Source organism: Tribolium madens, unplaced genomic scaffold (genome assembly GCF_015345945.1).
Source record: "Tribolium madens isolate multiple individuals breed KSU strain unplaced genomic scaffold, Tmad_KSU_1.1 Scaffold_91;HRSCAF=231;Tcas5.2_LG7, whole genome shotgun sequence".
Lineage (NCBI taxonomy): Eukaryota > Metazoa > Arthropoda > Insecta > Coleoptera > Tenebrionidae > Tribolium > Tribolium madens.
In genome coordinates, this window is record NW_025401063.1 from 19,212,617 (window position 1) to 19,238,772 (window position 26,156).

General features: G+C 30.1%; 1 protein-coding gene across 2 annotated transcripts in view; it reads right to left on the reverse strand.

Annotated features, from left to right (window-relative positions):
* The window catches only part of LOC123010582 (insulin gene enhancer protein ISL-1), a 57,603-nt gene extending 40,803 nt beyond the window's left edge, over positions 1–16,800 (reverse strand). For both annotated transcript variants that reach the window (XM_044407593.1, XM_044407592.1), the window contains exon 1: positions 16,507–16,800. In XM_044407593.1, the coding sequence (XP_044263528.1) occupies positions 16,507–16,636 (130 nt within the window). In that variant the 5' untranslated portion in view covers positions 16,637–16,800. The remainder of the gene's footprint in view (positions 1–16,506) is intronic.
* Between the last annotated feature and the right edge of the window lie 9,356 nt (positions 16,801–26,156).

Genomic DNA, 26,156 nt, shown 5'->3' on the forward strand with positions numbered 1-26,156 from the left:
TTGTGGTTTTAGTGGCAAAGTTTTTTTACTTTTACTAAATAATTACAAAAAAATACAGGGTGTTTCATATAATTTTATGAGGCCTGCGCCTGTAAGTGCAAGCAGTAATACATATTCCGATACGAACTCAACAAATTTTGAAAAATTGGATAATCTTTTCTACATTGTTCACCCTTTAAAAAATTACAACGTTTTTAGTGATTAAGATAGATATATTCATGCCGGCTCTTGATAGAACAAATGATAATTGTTTCTAAAAAACTGTAGTTTATGAATATTACTGAAACAGTGATTAGTTTGACAACTACTGTCATGGGTTTCCAAAAATTAAATAATTCGATATGTATTATTTGTATCCAGTGTTTTGTGAATTTTGTATTTTTGGGTGCGTACATTAGGCGCAAGCCCCGTAAAGTTGTGTGTATCATTAGTATCATTAAATAGACATAAAAAATGTCAAATGTCAAAAAATTAATGTCAAAATTTTTTGAGAGATTGAATTTTTTAAACATTTTTTCCATGTTCCTGGTATCTTATCTTACTTCAAATTTTTCTTTAGGGCGCAAGTTCTGACACAGTCTGTATAAGATGAGATTATCGTGGTTTTTCTAAAAAAAAAGAACGTATTTCGAAAGAACCAGCGATCAAACTAAAAAAAATTTAAAAATTCAATTCTTTTAAATTCAAGCGACTAATGTTTTACGCCATTTTCCGAGTTCCTAAGATCCCTAGAAATGATGGAGAAAACGTCATCAAATGACTGATTTTCCTCTTTCCTTATTAACAACAAAGTAATACAGACGATTGCTCTTTGCTCTTCGGTGTTCCAACGACATGAAAGCATAGCTTGTAACAACAGCAAAATGTATCCAATCAGTATTACAAGGCTGTTACAGTAAATCCTTGAAGTTATTGCGTGTTTCAAAAGCCGAAAACATTATCTACATTTTAAATAAGTTGCCCATTTTATCGCACCCCACAATCTACACCGTATCGAGCAGTATATTTTCAGCTGAAACTGAAATTCGAAAAAGGCTAAAAAAATTTGCTCGATATGTAAACATTTTTCTTATATCTATCAAAACGTGCTTTACACAATCTTGTCTTTCAGTGGCCCACCCGCAATACTTTTATCAACGAATCAAAGTAATAAAACCTCATATAAACAAGGATTGATCCAAGACGTAACGAATCATTTTGTTTTGGTTGTTTATGGATTTACACATATTTTCGGTGTTAAATACGATGCAGATGAGTTTTACAGTTACCTTTAGACTTTCTTTCTTTCTAAACAACTCTGTATCAAATTTCAGGTGTTTCTATTTATAAGGTTCTTTGAGGGCAATATATTTTGTTTGCGATGAGTTGTGAAATCACCCATTAGGAAATTTGATTCGTATTCTTGCTAATTTATACAACAATCGGACATTTTATGTTAATGGGCTGTGTTCTTTAAAAATTAAAGATCAGAATGATGATACTGTGTAAAAAGAATTTAATGAAATTGTGGGTAAATAGGTCATATTTTTACCAAAAAGAAGTTTAAATAATGTTTTGAATTTCTTTCGAATAATTGCAGTTGTACCAACATTTTATGAGGTGTCAGGTAGCCAGCCTTGTGCCGTGTAATGAGCGTGTTTATTTTTTATTGAGTAAAATTCGATGTAAAAACCGAAATTAGTGCCCATAAAACATACATTAGTGTGACACTCTTCTTTATATCCTCAAAATCTAAATAGTTTAATGTATCTTTTTTCCATTTATAGCGACATCAAACAATAAAATTATTTTAGATAAAGAAAAAAACTAATTGCCCCTTGTGATAGTTTCAGTCGTTTAACGAGGTGCTTTTTCTGTTATTTTTAATTGATACAAAAAGCGTCAACCCGGCTGTGTTTTATGACTGGAAATGCCGTAAATTTTTGTGGAAACGTTAAAATGTAACAAATGTAAGAGTAAACCTAGCGTTGCCAATCTGAAAAGTAAACGAATCTAAATATTATTGTGGTCAGTTTAAACAATTTCTTTATCTAGAAGGTTTTTGTCTTAAAAAGTAAAAAAAAATATTTCTGGTAATTAGTGCTTTAAAATTAATTGGCGCCACTAGGTCATGGATTACGTAAGCTATTATCGACTATTACTATACAAAGGTATAATTTATCGTAATTACCAAAGTTTTTATATCATGCCGACCTAACCTTTTTGCTTATCAATTTTCCACGAAATGTCCGTAATAATTTGAATACTTTTGATAATACAAATAATTTTACTACCAATTATTGTATATAAAATAACACCTTTGACATAAACTTGATAAATAAATGATGGCATTTATTAAAGTTGTTTTTTATTTTTAATATTATTGTTCAAAATTCACAAAAATACCAAACCAACACATGTGCATATAATAGTAAATAATAAATAAATAAATGAAAATCTCGGACAATCAAACAAAAATCAAAAATACTTTCTGATTTATTTTTGATATTTAACAAAAGTTAAACAAATTAAGAGAGTGATCACAAAAACCAAATAAAAGTGTCTAGTTCAAAATAAATTTTTTTTAATCAAAAGCTAAGTAATATTTAAAAAAAAAAAACAAACATTGTAAGACATCTTTGATTTGTTGGTTAGTTAAATTTTAAGTTAAAGTGTAACATGACACAAGATTTAATTTCATTAAGTTTGTTAAGTAGAAATGAATGAAGTAGAAACTCAAAATAAAAAGACTATACAGGTGTTTCAGAATTCACGCCCCAGAAAAAAATGCCAAGTAAGTTAAGATATCAGAAACATGGACAAAATGTTAAAAAATAATCTATCTATAAAAATGTTGAATGTATGGGGGTTTAAATTTTGTACTTTGATAATTTTACATGCTTAAGGCTAGTAGAGGATAAGAAAACAAAGAAGCTGATATTGTTTAACGTTATTTGTGGCTTTTATTGTCAAAGTTTTTGTATCTTTAGTAAATAATTATGAAATAGTACATTACAAACGAGGTGGTAAAAATGGCATTTCCCCGAGTGCTTATGTATACGAGATCGGATAAAGCAAAAGGGGTAATGCCATTACCACCGAGGTTTGTATGCTATTTTATTCACAATCACATTATTTTTAGTAAAAAATTGGAATAAAATAAAATTCTAACAAAGTTAGGGTCTAAATTTGGTAGGCTATCCAAATTACATTTAATTTTTGACATTTCAGAAATGTCAAAAAAAATTGAAATGTGGGAATCTGATATTAAAATTTTTAAAATGGAGTAGTACGCTCCCCCAGAAGTAAGAAGAACTGCTACAGAAGCAATTGAATTCTAATTTAGCATAATATTATGCGTAACTTGACAATTTAAAAGGAAAAAAAAATCTCGGTATTATTGTAATCTTAACATTGGCAATACTTCACTTGTTATTACTCCTCATGAGATATAATCCATTTCATTGAAATTGGCATAACAGTAGGCAATGATTGTGTAAACCGCGCTTTAAATGTGAAAAAGGCTTTACATATTAAGGAACTAAATTTGTCACTATAAAAAATGAGGTTAAGATAGTTAAAATTTTATTTTTAAAGAACCCTTTTTCAGAGGTTTTCAGAGTTTTTTCCATAAAAAGTTTAACATCCTGTTTCATCCCTTTGTAGGTGTAGTTTTAACACTAAAAACATACACTATTTGCTTTGTAGAAAATAAAGACTTTCGTTGATAATAAGTGGCTTCCAGAAATTTTAAAAGACGTTTTATTCACACCGGAGATGAAACACAATTTGTTTTCCGTGTAAGTTGCATCCGAAAGGGGTTTGGATTTTGTCATTAAAAATGTAGGACAAAATTTTGAATTTTTAAACAATGGTAAAGTTGTTGCGATCGGAGGGGAAAAAGGAAATCTGTACAAAATGAAGCTTCGCGTACTGAAGCCTGAAAAATCGTGTTTTGCCCTGGATAAAGTAATTTGGCTTAATTCAAATTGGTATAGTTGATTCCATTAACCTAAAATTCCTAAAACAGGAATAACAAAAAGAAGTTCATTATGTTTTCAAACATACCTTAGCGAGTACTTTAAATCTGGGGTTCTGAAGAGAACTAGTTTTAATTAAAATTTGAAAATGTAGTGGGAATAACGAACAAGCAACGAAAACAGTGAAAAAACGAATACAAATGTCAGTCATGTCAGTTCAATAAACCATGTAGGTAAGTAATCAAAGAAAAACAAAAACCCCATCAGTTGTTATAACAGGAACATGTGCAGGGCTACAAACTTAAATACGAAATTCCATAGCCACCTATTATGCCAATTTAAATGAAATCTACTTTATAATGACGCGTTTTCCAACTTTTAAAAGGTTAGTAATCGGCATATTACATTGGTGGTTATCAATAAAAACATATACAAAATCATCGGTAACAATAAATAGACATAAAAAGTCAAGTGTCAATTAAAATTTTTTGACAGATAGAATTTTTTAACATTTTCTCCGTGTTCCTGGTATCTTATATTCCCTGTATATTCAATTCAGGTGAAAAACATGTTATGCAAGTAGAAAATGACAGGTCTACCTTCCAGTTCAACACTTCGTTATCCAGAAATAACCATTCATTGCCGATTTTTTGTGAAATTTCTTACTATAAGCGTGGGCACTGCGGTGGCTGCGAATCCATTGAGAACTCAGCTCGTGATTTATTAGGGGCCAGTGGACGTTGGGTTTGGGTTGTCACATTTGTGTCTGAGTCTTCATTGCGCCCTCGTGTTAGCCGGTGGCGACAAGACTAGGCGCCGGCGTTTATAACCTACAGAATCCAGACAGGCTTACGGAGATACTCTGACTGGTTTATGGGCGCGGATTAGGTCTGGCGAAGGTCTCTAAAGATAAGTCCGGCAAAGAAACTTGTCAGGTGTGTCAGCGAGAAAAAAACAAGAAATGATTTGGAAGAATCGAGGAGGCTTAACTGTCAATTAAACGTCAAGTATCGGTGTCAAAACAATGGGACAAGTGATGGTTTCGCGCTTTAAAAAATTTTTAATAATGGTTATTGGAATTTATTGTATAGAAATATTAATAACTGAACAAAATGCCGACTATTAACACCCTGATTAAGTTATCGTTTTAATTGACCATAAAAGTACATCAGGGTGCTTCAGTTAAGATGTGTCGAGTATCTGTTATCAATTAATAACTTATTAATAGACGAAGAACAAACATATTTTACAATTTAACTTCCAGAAAAATTATATTTTCTCGATTTTTCGTTAATATAGTCTTTTAAACACTTCACCTATTACATAAATGATACACAAGTAAAATAATAAAATAAAACCTAGTTCTTTGAGTAACAAATTATAAATGTGTATCCAGTGTAAATAGGTGAACAAAAAAATAGGTGTACAGAACAAGTGTTTAAAAAATTACTATGGCCCGATTTCTGGTACCTCAGTCAAAATTTAACTATTCGGTTGTTGCTAAGGTAGGTAGCGTTGATCTGATTGGTGTTGCCATGATTTAACTGTGATTTTTATCTCTTCGTTATAATGAGTGTTTTATAAATTCGGCGTTCTAGTTGGCAGTAATTACAAGTTTGTACACATAAAAAGATTGTTGTAAACGGACCACAATTTTTAATACGGCCGGCGAGTTATTATAAGTCACAAATCAACTTTCAATTCGATGGTTCCTTCACAATTAAACTTTAATGGCTATCTTTGACGACAAACCCAAAGGAAAAAGTGTAATGAAAATGGTAGCCGGGTGGATGATTTTGGGTCAAACCCAATAATCGTTTTTCAAATATTATATAATATAATAATATAATATTAAAAAAAATCTGTATGACAATTTATTTTGTCAAAGATTAACTATGATATAAAAAAATACAACAATATACAGGGTGATTTACGACGAATAATGAGCATGACCAGATTTTCGATTCAACCACTATTACAAACTGGGTTCCTGGATGAAGCTTGAATGAGTGACTTCTGTGACTCGTATTTTAATATACCCCTTATTGTGTTGGTATGTCAGTTACTTCTGTTTTTTATTATTTTAATGTCAAAACTGACAAATTGTAACTATGCTCGCTATGATTTCAATTTATTACAAATAATCTTTGAAATCAACCTGAAATGTAATGTTGGTTGCATCGAGATTTTGGTCAGGCTTATTATTCCTCGTGAATCACCCTACAGTATTGTTATATATAAATAAAATAAAAGGAAAGATCGTTATATACAGTTGTCTTAATAAAACTGTTGGTACAAAAACAATTTAATTTTGATAATTGTAATTTTTAAATTAGATATTATAACCTTTCGACTAAAAAAAAATGTCAAAGTAGATTGCTGTTTAAAAAATATTGCAGAACTAAAAATTTTATTTAAAAAAACGACATCATTTTCTTAGAAATAACGTACCAAATATTTTTTTAGAAAGTAAATGCAAATACGCTTGGTTCCATGCTTTTTTTCCACTTTCTATGTATGTATATTCTATGTGTTATACAGGGTGTTTATCACAACTTTACGAGGCTTGCGCCTAATGTACGTACACAAATATACAAAAGTCACAAAACACTGCATACAAAAAATACACATCTATTTAATTTTTGGAAACCCATGACAGTAGTTGTCAAACTAATCACTTAATATCATAAACTGCAGTTTTTCAGAAACAATTATCATTTGTTCTATCAAGAGACGGCATGAATATGATTCTAGTTTATCACTAACTAACTAACAAACTAGAGAAGATTATCCAATTTTTCAAAATTTGTAATTGAGTCCGTATCGGACTCAATTATTATTATTTATTATTATTGATTGCATCTTACAGGCGCAGGCCTCGTAAAATTATGTGAAACACCCTGTACATAAAATTGAATAATGTTTGAGACCCAGACATATTTCATTTTTAACCTTATTAATTTGTTTTTGAACATTTAATAAATAATGGCGAATGATTTTAAACACCGATTATTATCATATGTTCCCACCGCCTCTCAACCAAATATTTGTGAAGAATTTCCAATTATTATCAAAGAACTAAAAATTTTCTCTTGTGTCTAATTTTCGCTAACTGCATCAGTGGCTAATAAGAGTTTAGTTTTTTTACGAAAAAGTAATTAATTTTTTATTCTAAACCTGTCAAAATGTATAATGAGTAATCACAAGGTTTAGCAAAAAACTTGAAAGAATGTAACATATAGAAAAATACCGGAAGTAGGTACCTAACTGTATAAAAACTCTTTGCATATAGACTATGATGTAACATTATAAAAAAGACTGACTACGAAGATGGTTAAATTTGATATCATAGATGGTTCCGCCAAAAAGCAGCTTTCTAGCATTTGTGAAATTTTTCGAGTATCATGTTGTTTCCATCAAGCTGAAGCGGAATCGTAATCGTTTATTTATGGTATTCGTCGGTTGACTTGTCTTCACATAGTTCTTTACGAGCATAGGTAATTTTATATGAAAGCAGGCAATATTTTGACGTTGGCGGGCGTCAAAGTTAAATATAACGCCCGTTCACTAATTAAATAAAACTAACAGATTCCTGTTGCCTAAAAATGCAATAAAACCGTGGCCGGGTAATGTTCAAAGCGACCGCCGGCTCCTCAAGAGAAATGAACTCCGATTAAGGGAATCTTGTGTCTCTCGCCGCGGAATTTTATTGAAAAAGACGTTTGGTGAATTTTGGGTACAGTTATCCAATAGTCGAATTAATATGCGCGGCTTTACCAAGAGATTAAGCATCGACAAGATTCCTTTCACTTGAAAAATACATGTCTTGAAGTAGCCATAAGTTAGTATTGACGAGCGATTTGCATAATTTTCTGGTTTTCGGCCAAAATTAGTATGCTAGGTTGTGGCTTTGTGCCACTTGTTGACGGTTTTGTGAACCACAACGACGTTTTTATGGGGAAATAATATGACACTTTCGGCGGTACACAAACATTCCAAGTTTTCCAAAAATGATAATTATTTTTGTTATGACATTCGAGTAAATAATATTTTGCCTCAAATCTCACATTCAAAAACAGGTTCTTGTCATAACTGAGGAAATTTGTCATTTTTCACGTATCTGAAAGAAAGCTGTGAGGAAGTGCCGCCTGGGGCGTGTTTTTTGTCGTGTTAAGTGTCTATGGCAGACAACACGAGTAAAACGGTACAACAAATGTGGCGTTGTTGCTGCCTCCTCGAGGGCTTTATGGCAGGCATACCAGGTCCAGACTGGAGATAAGTAAGGCGCCGACGAGGACCAAGAATGCCGGATTATAGCCCGGCTCTGATAAATCCCCAAGTCAAGTCGTCATCACCAAAATTCAATTAAAGCAACGGTACCATCGATAAATTAAATAAGTAATACTTACTTGACCCAGATGAGCGTGAAGCGGCCCCAAATTTAGTTACTTACGAATAATTATTACTTTCTTACACACTTATGGTTTTAATTTAGAAATACCAATTTACTTTCTTATTAAAAAGTTTTACCCTGGTTTTCTGATTCTGATCTATAAGAAAAGTTTTTTTTTTAATTTAAAGTAAGTACCTATCATGGTGTTGCAAATTTGTAAATTTTATTATTAAGTCATTTATAAAAGAAACTAACAAAATTACTAAATGACGATAACAGACCTCAAATCTCCGCAAATCAAAGTGGGTACTAAATAGTATATTAAAGAACAAGTTTTATAAGGGTTGATCAATGCCATTATAAAACGAGTATTTTATGCTATTTTTTCTAATTAGCGCCCTCTTTTTTCTTATTTTAATTAAAAAAATAGTATATTATGTAACTAGTGTATAAACGCCACTTTAGACATGAGTTTTATTAGGCACGAGCGAAGCGAGTGTTTAATAAAACGAATGTCTAGAGAAGTTTATACACGTGTTACATACTATACTTTTTCTACGATCACCACAAAAAAAATACTTAAATAAAAAAAATATTTGTACTTCTTTTAATTTAATTTGGTATTATAGTTTACCTTTGTAAATAAATATTCCTTGTCAGGAACAGACTATAAGAATTCTTTAATTTGCTGTTTTCGACTTTTTAGCTTTACAACCATCAGATTTACCCTTTAGCAACGCACACAATTTGGGATATTTTTTCATGTCAACATTGTTTTTTAGGTTAAGCGTCATCCGCAACATTGAGTAGACTGTCTACAAAGAAGACGGTTTCATCCTTTTCGAAAGATCTTGAAAATATGCAAGCAGCACATTCTCAGATAAAGAATTTATTTAATTTCTTGACGCCAATCTTGGAAAAGTTTATATGCACCTTCGTACTGACGTTTTGATTTTTCCGGCAGCAAACTAGCAGTTGTTGAGGCCGCTGCTTCGGTAATCTCGGGTGGAGTGAAAATTCCAATAAAAACATCATCTTCACTTTCATTTTCATTCATTTTTCACAAGCCGCAGCCCCGTCTAAATGACAACTGACAGAAAGCACCTCGTATAAGTAATATTTTTCTTGAGGGCAAAATTCAAATTACAGTCGACCAAAAATTTGCTACTCGCGTGACAACGCGTTTTCCCCAACATTTTCGTTTCGTGTAGCCAGATTTACACGAAAAATTATTAGAATTACAGAAAGCTAACTTCAGCCCGTGACTAATATGACAGTTGCTATTAGCAACGTGATTAATACGCATAAAAGTCACGGCTTGTTAAGGTGTGTATAAAAGGTCACTTAGTGTCATGGAAACATATACGATAATGAAAAAATATATTTTTGTCGTCTAGAGAATTTTGTGTTAGTTGGTTAGACTCGGCGCCCACCTGATTTTTTGAATCATTTCTGCCGTCTGTCATTAAAAATAAAATTTACAAGTTATTAGTTATTAGTGTTACAACTTAATAATAATAAATAAAATATGAGCCAACAGAATTTAGTTTTCACTCCGCCCGAAATTCGCGAAATTGCCGAAGCAACAACGCAAAATTTGGTACCTGACAAGTCAGAAGCGGCATATAAAAACTAAATAACCCTAAATTCATTAAAGTACAGTGTGCTTTTTTTTATAGATAGCCATAAACGACTCCTACTGAGAGACGTTAATAATCGTATTATAAACGCAAATTAGAAAAACATTTTTTTTTATTTGGAAACAAATAATTTCGAAATTTCCTGTGAGAATGTGAATAAAATATCGATATACAGGGTGCACCAGAACTCGCGCCCCAGAGAAAAAATGCCATATAAGGTAAGATACCAGGAACATGGAAAAAATGTTAAAAAAATATCTATAAAAATTTCGATGTTGTTTTATTTATTTCTGTTGTAAAAATAATTTTCCAAGTTCTTTTTGCTACAGGCTATTAGGTAGAAGAGGAAACAAGGAAGCTGTATCCTAAATTGTAACTCTGTTCAATGTTATTTGTGGCTTTTTTTTATTTATTTCTTGTACTTTTATTAAATAATTGTAAAAAAACATACACAAGATGATCAGTATCATTAAATAGACATAAAAAATGTCAAATGCGAGGTCAAATGTCAAAAAATAAATGTAAAAATGTCAAAAAAGGTCAAATTCTTTGACAGATAGAATATTTTAAACATTTTTTCCATGTTCCTGGTATCTTAACTTACTTGAAATTTTTCTCTGGGGCGCGAGTTCTGGCGCACGCTGTATACCATTTCTTTAACTAAATATTTAATCAAGGTGGTATGCAATAATAAAATTAAGTTGTTAAAATCAAATAATGTAGCATGTAATAATGTAACATGAGAACTCTACATTCTTCATTGTTGCCAACAAGTTTCCAAACACATCGGTTTAATTGGTATAGAAGAAAAATCTGATACAAAAATTAAAATTTTCTAAGTAATTGCCCTTTGATTTTTTTAAAGTAAGGTCCTTATTATTCAATTTTCTTATATAATTTGTTAAAGGTACCTATATCGTAATAAATGATCCATAAGCTATGGTTTTTACGCTAAAAGAGTACTTTCTTATGTATATGTTTTTAACCAGGCGTGAGGTGAATAGTTTGGAATGACGGTTTCAGGTTAAATAGATAAATGGTAAACATCTGCGGCGTACATTTTTTAATTACGCTAATATGCAAGCGAGTCTAATCGCTCGAGTAAACTTTAATTCAAACCGACCTTTCTCTCAATATTTAATTAAAGAGATTTTTTTTTGAAGCAGATGAAATTTGATGTAAATTTAATTGGGATCCGCGGCCTTGAATTTAAATTTCTACAAATAGTTATGAATTATTAACTACGTATCATTAATTACATTTATGTCTCATTGTAAAATTTTTCACGCTTCAGAAATGCGCTATTAGAATTAGTTACATAGAAAAAATTAATTTACGACATCACTGCCCAACTATAATTATAATAAATCATAAAATTTATTTTAATTGAATCGAAAAAATCCGAGAAATAATTTGACACAGTGGGAAGAAGTGATTTAAACCATAATTCAAACTTGCGTTAATGTTAACAAGACTTTTAAACGAGATAATCATCAGTTACCGTTTCCAACTTAAACAAGGTACACCCGCATTAAAAATTAACTATAAAAATTTGTACTAATCAACGTTTATTACTCGTTTTGTTTTTTATTGTCAGCAGTTTTATCTTTATTTTTATAGAGTTTTTGATTCTTTATCAAGTCTAAAATCACATCCATTATTTTTAGAGTTTGGAACGTGAAGAGTATTTGCTGAGTTTTCCGACGGTGAGATAAATCATTATGTTATATGTTTATTTAGTATTAATCATTTCTTCTGGAAATTTTATTATAATAAAGGTAATAATTTGATTATAAACGTTATGGTGCAGGTATATAAAATCTACAACAACATAATAAATGACAAACACTTAATTTTTGTTTAAATATTTAAAGAAAAAATTATAAATAGAAACAAAATGAATCAGATATTAATGTCCAAAACTAAATATAGTAAGCACTAAGTATTCTTTTGTACTTTGTTTGATTGCAACAATCATTAGAAAACGGAAATTTTACAGTGATGTCAAAGTAAAAAAATGTTACTTGAAAAAATCACAAATAATTGCTAAATAAATTGACTTGTGCAATAATTAAGATAAACAAAACCTTTGCAATTTAATGACTAAATAACTCTTAGGTATTTATCTTAAAAAAGGTTCAACCTATATGGAATTTCTGTTACATTTACTACTAGATGATAATACATTTATTCCATGAGATTTAATAGGTATAAAAGCAAAATTGAAAATTATTATTTATCTGTGTGTGAATGTATACCTCTTACCATAATTCCTCTCATGTGTTTAAATCATCTTGAAATCTGATAAAATCATCTAAACTAGTGATAATACTCAATGTTTGCAAACTTTATATAACATTTTCTAGAAAACAAACAAAACAACTAACAAGTAGGTGGTATAAAGAGCACAGTAGGTAATTCCCAACCTTGTCGTCATCTAAAATATGATTACCATTTGTTTTATTAAATAGATATATAACGTTAATACTTGTTACAAATTAATGTTAATTTTGTTATTTCTTTATTTTGTTAGCAAACGCGTTATAAACCAAACACACTGTAATAATTTTAAAACCGAATTGATATATTTTTGAATCCTAAAGCTTTATAAACTATATGTTTAAAAAACAAGTATAAAATGTTTCTTATTTCTGTTCATAAATTTTGTTTATTATTTTTCTCTGAAATCCTATATTACTGAGTATAGTGAGTACTTTTGACAACTAATTCGGTAGAGATTTGTTTATAAATCATTATAAAATGCAGATTAGATAATTTCTGATTTCTTTCACTACATCACGAGAAATGTGTTTACCTATAAAGTAAAAAGAAACTAATTTTAATTTTGAATTTTAAAAACAGTATGTTGTATCAAAAAAACACCTCCTTTTTGTGAGAAACTATGTAATTTAAGGCTCTATTGCTAAAAGCGGCAAAAAACTAAAGACAAAATAGTTAGAGTACTTTCTATACCTTATAGGTATCTCCCAGTTTAAAAGACACTCCAGATGATTAAAAATTTTAACATTTTATCTTTGAATTCGTTTAAGTGTATAAAGGTTATCAGCTGTGCCAAATTTTGTAATTTTATATAAAATGGTTTCTAAAATATTAGAAAAAAATTATTCATTAAAAGACACACCTCTGTCAGGGGGTGTGGTTCCCTTACATTGTATTTTTTGATACAGAGGTTTATAGGAAACTTTTGTCTTAAAATTGAATATCGTAACACCTGATTCAATCTGTAACAATAAAAACAAAACATCCTGAATATAAATAAATAGACAGGCTGAGTCACTTATAATAAAGAGATTTTTAAAGGCAACCCAAAATATATTCTCACAGAACTTTGCTTTTTGTGTTTGAAAAATTATTTAGTTTATTAAATTCAAATCAAAGTAATTGCTGATATGTCATTGGTTAAATTAGAAAGATATAAAATAGTCGCGCACAAAATTTATAAATTTAGTTTTACTCTCAGACCAACTGCTTATTATTCAAATTTTCAATGAAACACTGGCATAAAGTTTTAAACAAAAAATATTAAGGGTAAAGTGACTGTATTTGAAACAATGAAACAAAATTTAAAAAGTGAAAATTTTAACTTTTATTAGAATTTCGCTTGATGTGGTTTATAGGCCACTCTAATTCTCAACGCCCCATATGTAGGTATTTTAATTTAAATTCCGTTTTTTCCCACACAATATGTACCGCAAAAAAAACAATTTTAACAGTCATATTTCATATAGGTACCTACTCGGGTACCTATCTATCGTCAGAATGTAATGTAACTTAAATATGCAAACGATGTAAAATTAATGATGCGTCTATATTCCTGATTTAAGAGATTTCAGAATCACCGTTATGAAGAAACTACTCCCAGGATATTTAAACAAATGTTAACCTATTAAAAACCCGTAATCATTACTGTACAAATTTAGATTACATTTTTTACTCATGGTGCCCTTAGAGACCTAAACTGTTGGTGAAGTCTAAACTACAGTTGCAAATCGCTTGATAGGTACATTTTTCCTCTGGGAAACATTCACTAACTGTAACATATTCTCAAGACTTTTAAATACCTACACTTTTCCAGAAGTTAACAATTTTTCAAGTGAAAAATCTAAACTTCCATTATAACTTGTTATTTTCCAATACTTAATGATATGATGTAGTCTGTTTACGTAATAAAAATTATCAAAATTTTCGTGAGAAACCTGGGAAAATCTTGGATCAACATGGTCACAAATTTTATTTTGTTCTCGTTTTTGTCCAAAAAAATACCTAATCTTCAAATTACGAAAAAAAAATATAGAAAAAGATATATGAGATGCCAGCAGGTATTATGAAGAATTGATGCAAGTTCTAAATTTTTCTTCAGCATATAAGTTTCAAAATTGGCACTTTTTCAACCCCCTCCTCAAATTCAGTGTACCCAACCAGTCACTCTTCTTTTTCATATGATAATAATTATTTGATGTTTTCGTTAATTTCTTGCTATAAACAAGTGTTACAAAATTTTATAAAAATAAATCAAAAACTGGAACCACTAGGGTAATACCAATTAAGGTTAAGGTTTCTGTGATATCCGTTAAAAAAATCAGATTATGAGTTTTTAGATTAATTCTTTAAATCAGGGTTGAATACATATTGAAAAAAGCTTGTGGGAACCCCTGTCCCATATACAGGGTGATTCAAAAGTGTCGGACCAACTCTTAAATAGTGGTAGAAGACTTTCAGCTAAGCATAAATAATAAATATAGATTTTTCAGGTTTTTTTTCAAGCTTCTTTTTGAGGAAAAAAACAGAACTGATAATTTCCATATTAAGTACCTTAGCTATTTTGTTTTCGATGTTGTCGAATTTAATTTATTGTTGAATTTGCTAGTTTATTTAATGTTTTGTACACTATAAGATACAAATTGGTAATTTTTTCCAATGGGTATTTGTTAAATGTTGTGCGATGTGCCGTTTCCACTAACTAAATTCAAAAATATCTGATCTGATCGACCAAAAACTTAACTCAAAATCTAACCTTTGAAGAGCCATAACTCGTGAAAAAAAGCTCAAAGAATTTTTTGTCATTAAAAGTTCAACTCCATTATCACCATCCAAGAGATGGTTCAAGTCTTTTGAATCACTCTGTAGGTATATACAGTATGTCCCCGGATTGAGATTACAAAAAAAAAACATTTTTTTATCTTTGATTTTACGCCAAAACTGCAAAGGAAAAACATTTTTTGCTTCACCTGAAACGAGCAAATCTGTACTTATAACTTCATTATTCTGATTCATTGAAAACAAAAGTTAATTTTTTTCTTGATTTTCGACTTAAAATAATTTTTCTCTGATTTTTTAAGTCCTATCTCATTGACGGTTTGATTATTTGACAATTATATGTCATTTTGACAATTTATTAATTAAATAATGACAGTTCTTGTTAAGAATGACTTTGGTTTTTATCTTAAAGCTGTTTCTTTGAGTACCTATTTATTAAAATTATGTTTTTCGCGAATATTTTTGTTATTTAACTTGCATAAACTCATTTGTCAAAGTGACATCATTGTCAAAATAATAAAACCGCCAATGTGAAAGCACTTAAAAAAACAGAAAAAAATTAAGAGAAAAATGAACTCTTCTACTCAGTTAAAATAATGAAGTTTTAATTACAGATTTGCTCGTTTCAGATAAAGCAAAAAATGTTTTCCCTTTGCAGTTTTGGCGTAAAATCAAAGACAATTTTTTTTCCTCTTGTAAACTCAATTCGTGGACATAGGCACTGTATACTCTAGAATCCCGATCCAAAATTAACGAAGCTTCAAATAAATTAAAAAGAGTTAGAACTGTCTAGGTATACACAAAAGATTTTTTATCTAACAAAATTGCAAAATTATTGTCATGAATGATTGTTTTTAAGTGTCTTAATTTGAATTTAAAAAAGACCCCAAATAAATTGTCAAGATCCGTCCCTGACTGAAACTACAAGAAATTCGTATGCTATACAGAATGTGTGAGAACTTGCATCCTAGAGAAAAATTTGAAGTAAGATACGATACCAACCAACATGGACGAAATGTTTAAAAAATTCTGTCAAAAAATTTTGATAATTATTTTTTTGACCTTTGACATTTTTTTGTCTATTTAATGACACTGATGATCTTGTATATGTTTTTTAATTATTTAGTAAAGGTACAAAAATTTTGCCAATAAAAGCCACAAATAACATTAAACAAAGTTTAAGTAAGCAGAGTTACAATTTAAGATGTTTCCTCTTCTAATAGCCTGTAGCAAAAAAACTTGGAAAATTATTTTTCCAACAGAAAAAAATCGAAGTCAAAGTACAAAATATAAACTCATATTTTCGAAATTTTTATAGGTAGAATTTTTTTAACATTTTTTCCATGTTCCTGGTATCTTACCTTTCTCTGGGGCGCGAGTTCTGGCGCACCCTGTAGGTAGCAAAGAGTCTTTGCGTCAGGTTCTAGAGCACACGAACACGAATCGATGAACTTACTGTTCTGCGAGTCCATAGAGCAGGAGTCGTTGATGGGATGCGGGTTCATGACAAGGCTGGGTTGCACCAAACCCCTGTGGTGCATCGGTAACTGGTGCATGGCCAGTCCGCCCTGCTCTGACATCACCATACGAACCACACGTCAAAGAACAGTCCACCAGAAGCACACGGCACAGCCGAACTTTGAACCCAATTGGGTGAACCGAAAGTCTACAACCGGCGCTTCATCCGGAGTTGACCGCAACTTCGCACTTGTTCCTCAACACGGCCGTTCCTAACAAGCGTTTCGGATCAACTGATGGTTCGGCCGTCGGACGAACTCGATCTGACGATTCGTTTTTGTTCGATCCCTCCGGCCGACACGCCCACCGCGATTGCGTGCTCTGCTCCCCAATTGGTCCATTTTGTTGATGGCACGGGGCCCGGAATCACAAAATGGTCGGCAGGTAATCAATAACCGAGTCTCGTCCCCTTCACGTGATGGTAAATTTCGCTCCCAGCCTTCTTTGTTGCCGATGGAAATTTAACCTTGCCGTCCACCACTGATTTGGCCACTGATGCGGTTATTTATTCCAAGAGAAAAAGAAAAGGGCATGATTTGGGTGAAAATAAAAGGATTAAAATAAAAGAACTGTTAAATTCAATAACATTCATAGCATATCAGGAATTCAATGTACTAGTTTTTTTTATCGAAACAAGTGCCTACATACATATTGTTTTATCTTATCGACGATAAAAATAACAAACACATAAATGTCACACCTAGCCCCATGAGTATGTAAAGTGTAAAGTGTATCTACACACACGTTCAGAGGTTTGTACAAATAGGTGATATCGTCAGTCGGTGTCAATTGTGACAAAATTATGTTCCAGCGATAGTCAATAGGATAAAATCTAATTGATACGAAATGATAGATATACCTATTAAATTACCAACAATTTTTTAATCAATTTTCTTAAAAGAAATAAGTTTTTTCCCTACTTTTTTATTATACAGGGTGATTCTTAAATAGACCGACAAAATTTTATCCTTGGTAGTATCAAATAAGAACATGCTGGAAAAAATATTTAAAAAATTCTTTGTTTAAACGTTCTTCAAATAAAATTTATTAAAGTTATTTTCGAAGCAAAGCGTACGCCACTGATGTGTTAGCACAGGTAGTGGAAACCATGGTATTAACCATATAATACCATGGTATTATTATATATTAATGTACTTGATCATTGCAACAATTCATAAACGCCGTAAGTGGCACGGATCAAGGGGGTTTTGCCCCTAAAAGTTATAAGCGTAAAAAAGGTACAGTTTGTCTCCATTTATCCTTAGGAAGCTGTGATAAAAGTTTGTCGGTCTATTTAAGAATCACCCTGTAGATATAAAGTAATAACTTTTATTTTGTACTCAATGTTAAAGAGTGCTTTTATCAACTAATTTCAATGAATAAAGTAGTCTTTTATTGTCTAGTGAAATAAAGTAATTTTTATCTACTGTTTGTATTCAAGAAATTCTGGTAGGTGATGAGTACAAAATAAAACAAAATATTATGCGCACGCCGATAAAGATTGTTTATCTACTCGTGAATTTCGTCACTCGTAAACTTAACGTTTTCACTCGTAGATAAATAATTTCTTTATCGTCTTGTATAATAAATAAGTATTGATGAGATACATAGTGAAATAAAAAGTTGTCTCCAAAAAAATATTGGTACCTATAAGCCAAACAAATAACTAGGAAGCAAAATCCACCTGAATAAAAAATATAATAATAATGATAAATATAAAAAAAATTCTTTATTGTCTTGTATAATAAATAAGTATTGATGAGATACATAGTGAAATAAAAAGTTGTCTCCAAAAAAATATTGGTACCTATAAGCCAAACAAATAACTAGGAAGCAAAATCCACCTGAATAAAAAATATTATAATAATGATAAATATAAAAAAATATAATAATATTGATTTTGTACTAAACGTTTAATCCAATTTTTAATTAAAACGGTCTACGACTTAAAAGTAAACAATATTTAATAATGTATTAAAGAGAGGTTTGTCACATAAAAAAAACTGTAAATGATTGTGCTGAAAAATGACAATTGACAGCGAAAATAAGATTTCAGATTTGTGGTTTAGTGTCTTACAACAAAAAACACAATCATTTACAGTCACGCTGTAACTTATTCTTTATCTACATTATATAATGTTGTCAGGTAATTTCAAAATCATAGACCACTTTAAAAAAAATTAAAACAAGGAGCTCATTTGGTTACAAATAATATGTAGGTATATTCAGGGTGAACCAAAAGTGCCACACAAAATTCTTTTTTTTATTTTTGTAGGTGATACATTTTCATTATTATTTATAACGTCAATGATTTTTAAGTAACGACGTTATCATTTTTTTTTTAATAGCAACCAACATTTTTGTTTACTGTTTTTGGTAATATTTTCTTTTAAAAAGATAGAAAAATGTACATATTACCAAAAACAGTCAACAAAATTGTTGGTTGTCATTTAAAAATATTAGTGATGACGTTATTACCCAAAATCCAATGACGTCATAAATGTTACAATATTGTCAAAATGTGTCATTTTTAAAAATAAAATTTAGAAATATAAACCCATAAACGATTTTTCAAAACGGATTTAGGTATTATGTACGTATTTAAATTAATAAATTAGTAACATTTTGCTTACAATTGGTATTGATGCAGATAAGAAATCTAATGTGTTGACATAAAAAAAATACCTATATAGAAGCTAGGGTATAATAAATAGCCTTTCTTGAATCTTGAATCAAGACAAGTTCGTCAAAAAATTGACATTTTAAATGAAGTTTGCATAGTATTTTCAAAACTTTATTCTAAAGCTAGTTATTACTGATATATCTGAAACCATTTGAAAGATTTTCAACAAAAAAATGTAAAAATAATCCTCTTGTTCTTTAAGTAAATTTTGGTTAATTTTATTTCAAACTTTTGAGAACAATTTAATGCATTTTAAAGAGCTAAGCTCAAAAATCGTATCGGTTTTCAATTTTTGTCGGTCAAGTTCAAGGCTAAGCATACGCAACAAATTTTAGTTTATTCGGTAACTAAAATCGTTTTCCTATATACCTATTTACCTACTTATTTTAAGGGGATAAGATAAAATCAATAATTTTTATTCTTCGACACTGTCAAAATTTACGGTTTTTCTCCTCTGTAAGGAAGTTTTATGACAAGTGTTTGGCATTTCTCAATACGAAACGTCAGATTATTTTTAACAGATTTAAAGCAATTTTAAGGCTTGTTGTCTATTCTAAGAATAAAATGTTGTATCCAACTCGTCTTGGTGTATTTATTCCACCTCGTAGTTGATGAAAATCCACTCGTGACATAAAGCGTCCGATTTACACTCAACTCGTCCAATAAATAAATAACTGTTGCTGGAGATTACCGACTTAGGGATAATATAACTAATACGTATATAATTTATCCGTACCATAGCTTAGATCAGGTTGAATTTTAAAATCCCTCAAATGGATCTTGTAATGTCATGTGACCATCGATATGTCATTAACGTGCAAATATTTTTCAGTCATGGTAATATGGTATCTAAGGTAAAGTGGATTTATAAAAAAACGGTAAAAGTAAACTGTAATTTACTATTATCATTTATTTTACTTATCTAAAATATTCAGTGTCAAGGACTTTTACAAATTTTTATTTTTTATAACTCCAATATGTACAGATGTTTATTAGTTATACTCGATAGGAGAAATAGGTGCACCTATTTCTCGTTGAGGAAAAATACTAAATATTCTCTTTCGCTTACCTATACTTTGTTGGTTATTATTGACATCAGGGGCATCATTTAAAATTCACTTGAGGGGGGCAATTAACTTATTGCCCTAACTTGACCTTTTATTAATCTTAAGTCACTGGGCCCTTTATTTAAGGTCGGGACCGTGTTCCGCAAAAGCAAAAATTACATACCCTAAATCAATAAGATAAGACAAGAGTGTACAGATTTATTTTAAAAATATAAGAATTAAAACAAATAAAGAATTAAATAGAAGTACCTAAATAAAAATAATTTTTTTTTCCAAAAATTCTTGTGATTTATAACTCTTTCATATCATTAGTTCATTCTTTTTTATACATGTTAATACAGAAATAGTAGAAATATGTATTATAAAATTGAAATTTCCTGAACGAAACGGAGCGTATATACATTTTAGCTATACCTACTCTTTCAACACTAGGGACCAATTTTGTATTAGTTAAAATTAATTAATTTAGTAAACATTTAATATACCAACATCGAATAAAAAATTCAAAGACATTTTTATAGATAGTCAAATATCACCAAATTAAACAATCGGATTTAACAAATTAGTTTTTTTTTCTCAATCGTTTTTTCAAATTGATATTAAACGATAAATTGAAAAAATTGATCATGTAGGTATGTTTATTTTTATCTTTTTCGTCGTATTTTGTGGATATTATTTGCCAAAGGCGATATAAAAGACAAACAATGCATTTTTACAATACCTGTTCGTATTTACCCTGAGCAAATATGTATTCTCCGATATAAAGTTGAATCAATGAAATAACACGTGGAAATATTGAACACCCCTCTAAATACATAATGAGAGAAAAAGTCCATACAAATGAATTTTTGTGGAACCAGACATACGTATAATTAAATGAAACGAAGTGGGGCGGAAAAATATGGTTAATTCCGTTGATTGCTTAGAGGAATACATTCGTCGTATACTTAATTACATTTTTTTATCAGACCAACGCATCTTCATTAATATATTCGATTAATCGAAACCAATTTAAATATGATCTGTTACAAAAATAAAACACTCGATAGAGTGAAACTGAAAATATAGCTCACATGTGCCTATGAAGAAAGCCGAACTTCTTGTCTTATCTAATCGGGAACGAAGCACTCAAATCAAAAACAAGCCGACAGATTAGCAAAGATACTATGAGTGATTTCTTTCTACTTATACATTTTTTCTTGGAGAAAGTCGATAAGTACTTACGAGTATATTTTTGCAAAATTGATTTGATTAAATACCTATATGTCAGTAACCTTTCCAGATATTAAAACTTGAGGACTTTCTCAAGTCAAAACTTCACCGACAACATTTCACAGCTGATCTTCTACGCAAAAATATTTTTATAAAATAACGATTTGCGATATACAGGGTACGCCAGAACTCGCGCCCCAGAGAAAAATTTCAAGTAAGATAAGATACCAGGAACATGAAAAAAATGTTTAAAAAATTCTATCTGTCAAAAATTTTGACATTTATTTTTTGACATTTGACATTTTTTTTATATCTGTTTAATGATACTGATGATCTTGTATATGTTTTTTTACAATTATTTAGTAAAAGTACAAAAATTTTGCCATTAAAAGCCACAAATAACATTGAACAGAGTTACAATTTAGGCTACAGCTTTCTTGTTTCCTCTTTTAATAGCCTATAGGAAAAAAACTTGGAAAATTATTTTTCCAACAGAAATAAATAGAGTCAAAGTGCAAACTTTAAACCCTCATAACTTCGAAATTTTTATAGGTACCATGTTCCTGGTATCTTACCTTATAAGCCATTTTTCTCTGGGTCGCGAGTTCTGGCGCACCCTGTATACAATATTTTAAATTTTGTTTTTGCGCCGCTTTGATTTACCGTTATAATAATTCGATGGCTAAGCGCACAACTATTGTATGTTCATTTATGACATAAATTTATTTAATTAAATGACCATTAATACTTTGCAATTTTAAAGTATTAAAATATACATATGTACATATAGACATACATACAAGGCACTCAAAAAGTCTTGAATATTATTGGAATGCGCATATTAGTAAGGCAGCTACACATGTTTCAAAATATTTCTCGAAATCGTAAATATTGGACATAATTATTGTGCGCTTAGCCATCGTATATGTACAGCGTACTACAGTAGATGAATAAAACTATGATTTTTATAAATCAGTGTAGTATCAATGAAGATTAAAAATACATAAAAAATATCACTTTTTTCTATAATTAATTAGTGTAGGGTTGGGTTAATGTGGGATATCTGCCCCCTTTTCATAAAGATCGGTCTAAATGTAAATATTAAAATATTTTAAAACATTAAAATGCAAATATAAATATTTAAAAAATATTGTTTGTTGTTTTTAACAAAGAATGACTTTTCCAAAATTTTAACATTTTAAAAATTTATGCCTTTTAATGAGATATGAGTGTATGCCTGATATAAGTATTTGTGCCTTCTAAAAAATTTAAAAAGTAGGTATTACTTCATACGAAAAAAAACTTAATACAAAATTAAATATGTATATAAATACAATAAATAGTTATTTACATTAGGTAAGGTAGGTTGTAGGTAGGTATACATATACCTAATGTTACAGCTTCGCTTCGTGCTTCATTAAAAGTGAACGCTATGTATTAACTAACATATAATTGTACAGAGTGGTTATAAATGATTTTCATCTAGCTAGCTTTGGAATTTTTTTTGCAAGTAACATTATTTCTGTCGCTCTAATTATTTGAAAGCTCTAGTTCTGTCATTAGTGTCACTTATTAATTAATAATAAATTGTTGTTAATTGAACTTTTATTGTTTCAACTAATTTCCAATAATTATTGATAATAATGTATACTTTGAACGAAAACAAGTTTATAATTGAAGTCTATTTTCGAAGTGGACGCTTAGTAAACGGCGATTTTTTAATTTTGAGTTAAAACAAGTATAGGTACCCCTTTTTTCGTAAAGCGGCATTTTTTATTTTACATAGAAAATTCACAGCTGGCTAGATGAAAATCATTTATAACCACTTTGTATGTATTAACTATAATTTACAAAACTTCTTGGCTGAGGAGATTTCTTCGATTAATTCATATTTCGATTTGTCAACACTTTATAGATATGACGGGTCTATGCATTTACTACTTTTACCACATCAGGATCATAAGTCAAGAATCCTGTGAAAAGAATAAATTGTCTTTATTTCTGAATACTGGATATATAAATAAATGCGGTATCTTTTCTTAGTATTAGTGAACTTCATTTAACATAAAGTATAATTTTTTTCCGGATCTCTGAAAACTTCGTGTTATTTTCCGCACGCCGGCGCCGTGCACTAAACTTCATAGATACCTTGTAAAAATTAAATATAGTAGCTGTCAAAAATGTGCAAACATGTCAAATACAGTTGTCGAGACCAAAAAATCTATTTTTTTGTATCTACGCTTCCAAAAATAGCTATTTTGCGAATTCATTTGAGTCCCCAAAATGAGTCTTTTCCAGACTCAATAAAATAGTACGCAAAATAGTTATTTTAGGTACATACTCAATCCCCAAAAACAGTTTATGCGGACTAAAAATTGGTTACTATGGTGGCGAAATTTTTTTAATTAGTGAGAGGTGTGAATACCTACGTGTTATGGGAGCTTTAACAAAAAAATTTTTGCATGCACCACGTACGCAAAAGGTTTTAGGTGACTCCTCTCATTAAAGACTCGGCTCCTACCTCGCCTCGTCTTTAATTACGATTCGTCCCCTAAAACCTTATTTTGCGTAATTGGTACATAAATAGCTATTAAAACTCTATCCATAATGATTTGTAAGATTTTCTGTCAAAAATGTACAAAACCAAAAAATGTATTCCAAACATTATCGGACCTTTTTTAACAGGAAGCCAATTGTCTCACACATAATACGTTCAAGTGAGGCAAAATCTCCTTCTTGAAGTTATTTTATAGGTATAGGTAGTTACATACAGGGCGACTCAGATAAGATATTGAGCCTGACGATCTGGTGATGCAACCCAAAAAACAAATTTCATTTGCGCCTTTGATTCAATTTAATTAGGATTTGCAAGTTAAATCCAAATTATCATCTTATGTCACTCTGACATCAGCGCAGAGAACAATCATTAGGGACCGTTCAGTTCTTGCGGAATGATAAATAAATTAGAGAAGTTTTTTCGGTGTAAATCCAACACAAAATCTATGAAAAAATGAAACATTAAAGGTACTCAAACTGATTTTTTTAATAAAAAATTAATTATTTATTGCTTGTCAACGCACTATCAGAGCAACATAAGATAACTTGGATTGCAAATGCAAATCGTAATTAAAATTAGATCAAGACGTAAATGAAATTTGTTTTTTGGGTTGCATCGCCAGAACGTCGGGCTCATTATCTTATCTGAATCACCCTGTATACATAAATAAAATATAGAGTATAGACCTTTTTGGGCATATACCTTTTGTGTATGGAATTTAAGTTTAATGGTTCTTGTAAGCCATATATCTTTTTATTGTGTAAGAATGTATGAGGGTAGGGTTTGCAGTTAGGTATACCTACCAGGTGAATAAAAAGTATGGAAACAAGCGTTTTTTCGTAAACTAAGCACTTTACGAAAAAAATAAATAGTATAGCGTAAAGTACAACTAAAATGTGACCATTTATCAAAAATAACATTTTTCGAAATTTCTTTTTGTTTTCGAGTTTAACTACTTCGGTTAAGTTCGGAAAATCTTCGTAATGAGCTCGGAACGCAACTTTAACAATTTATTAAAAAAATGTACTGCCTAAAAAACAATTTTATTTAATTAGAAGTCATTTTTAGATTATAATCTTTAATTAAAAAATTTATCATGGTGGTTTGCCATTCATTTTTTTTTCCAAAACAAAAGAAATTTCGAAAAATGTTATTGATAAATGGTCACATTTTAATTGTACTTTACGCTACACTAATTATTTTTTTCGTAAAGTGCGTAGTTTACGAAAAAAACCCTTGGTTCCATGTAATGAATTACCTCTATTGATCTAGCTTTGAGTGTCCATCTATCGCATATTTTTTTAGATATTCAGATAGAGCAAATATCCCCGAGGAGCATATTCAGAGTGCGCCAGAACTCGCGCCCAAGAGAAAAATACTACTAAGATATCAGAAACTTAGAAAAAATGTTAAAAAAAATCTATCTGTAACAACTTCGAAGTTATGAGAGTTTAAATTTTGCACTTTGACTCTACTTATTTTTGTTGGAAAAATAATTTTCCAAGCTTTTTTGCTACAGGCTATTAGAAGAGGAAACAAGGAAGCTATATCCTAAATAATTGTAACTCTGTTCAATGTTATTTGTGACATTATTGGCAAAATTTTTGTACCTTTACTAAATAATTGTAAAAAAAAACATTTACAAGATAATCAGTATCATTAAATAGACATAAAAAATGTCAAATATCAACAAATAAATGTCAAGATTTTTTGACATATAGAATTATTTCCATGTTCCTGGTATCTTAATATCTTACTTGAAATTTTTTTCTGGGACACGAATTCTGTATCTTACATTTACCCTATTCCATTTTCAAAATACTCACTCACTCACAAGAATAATTTTTAGAAAAGTTTGAGATGACTTTAATGTTGCTTGACATATTTTTATGGAATTTTAAGAAGATATCAGTGAATTAATGACGATATCACATTGCGTCAGTCTTTTACCGTTTCACACGCCAATTGAATCAATTTGAAGCTTTAAATTAAAGAAAAAACTTTTCAATCAGCTCCTTTCTTATCTCTTTTACAGCACATCGAAATCTTTTTAAATCCCTTTTGTTCTG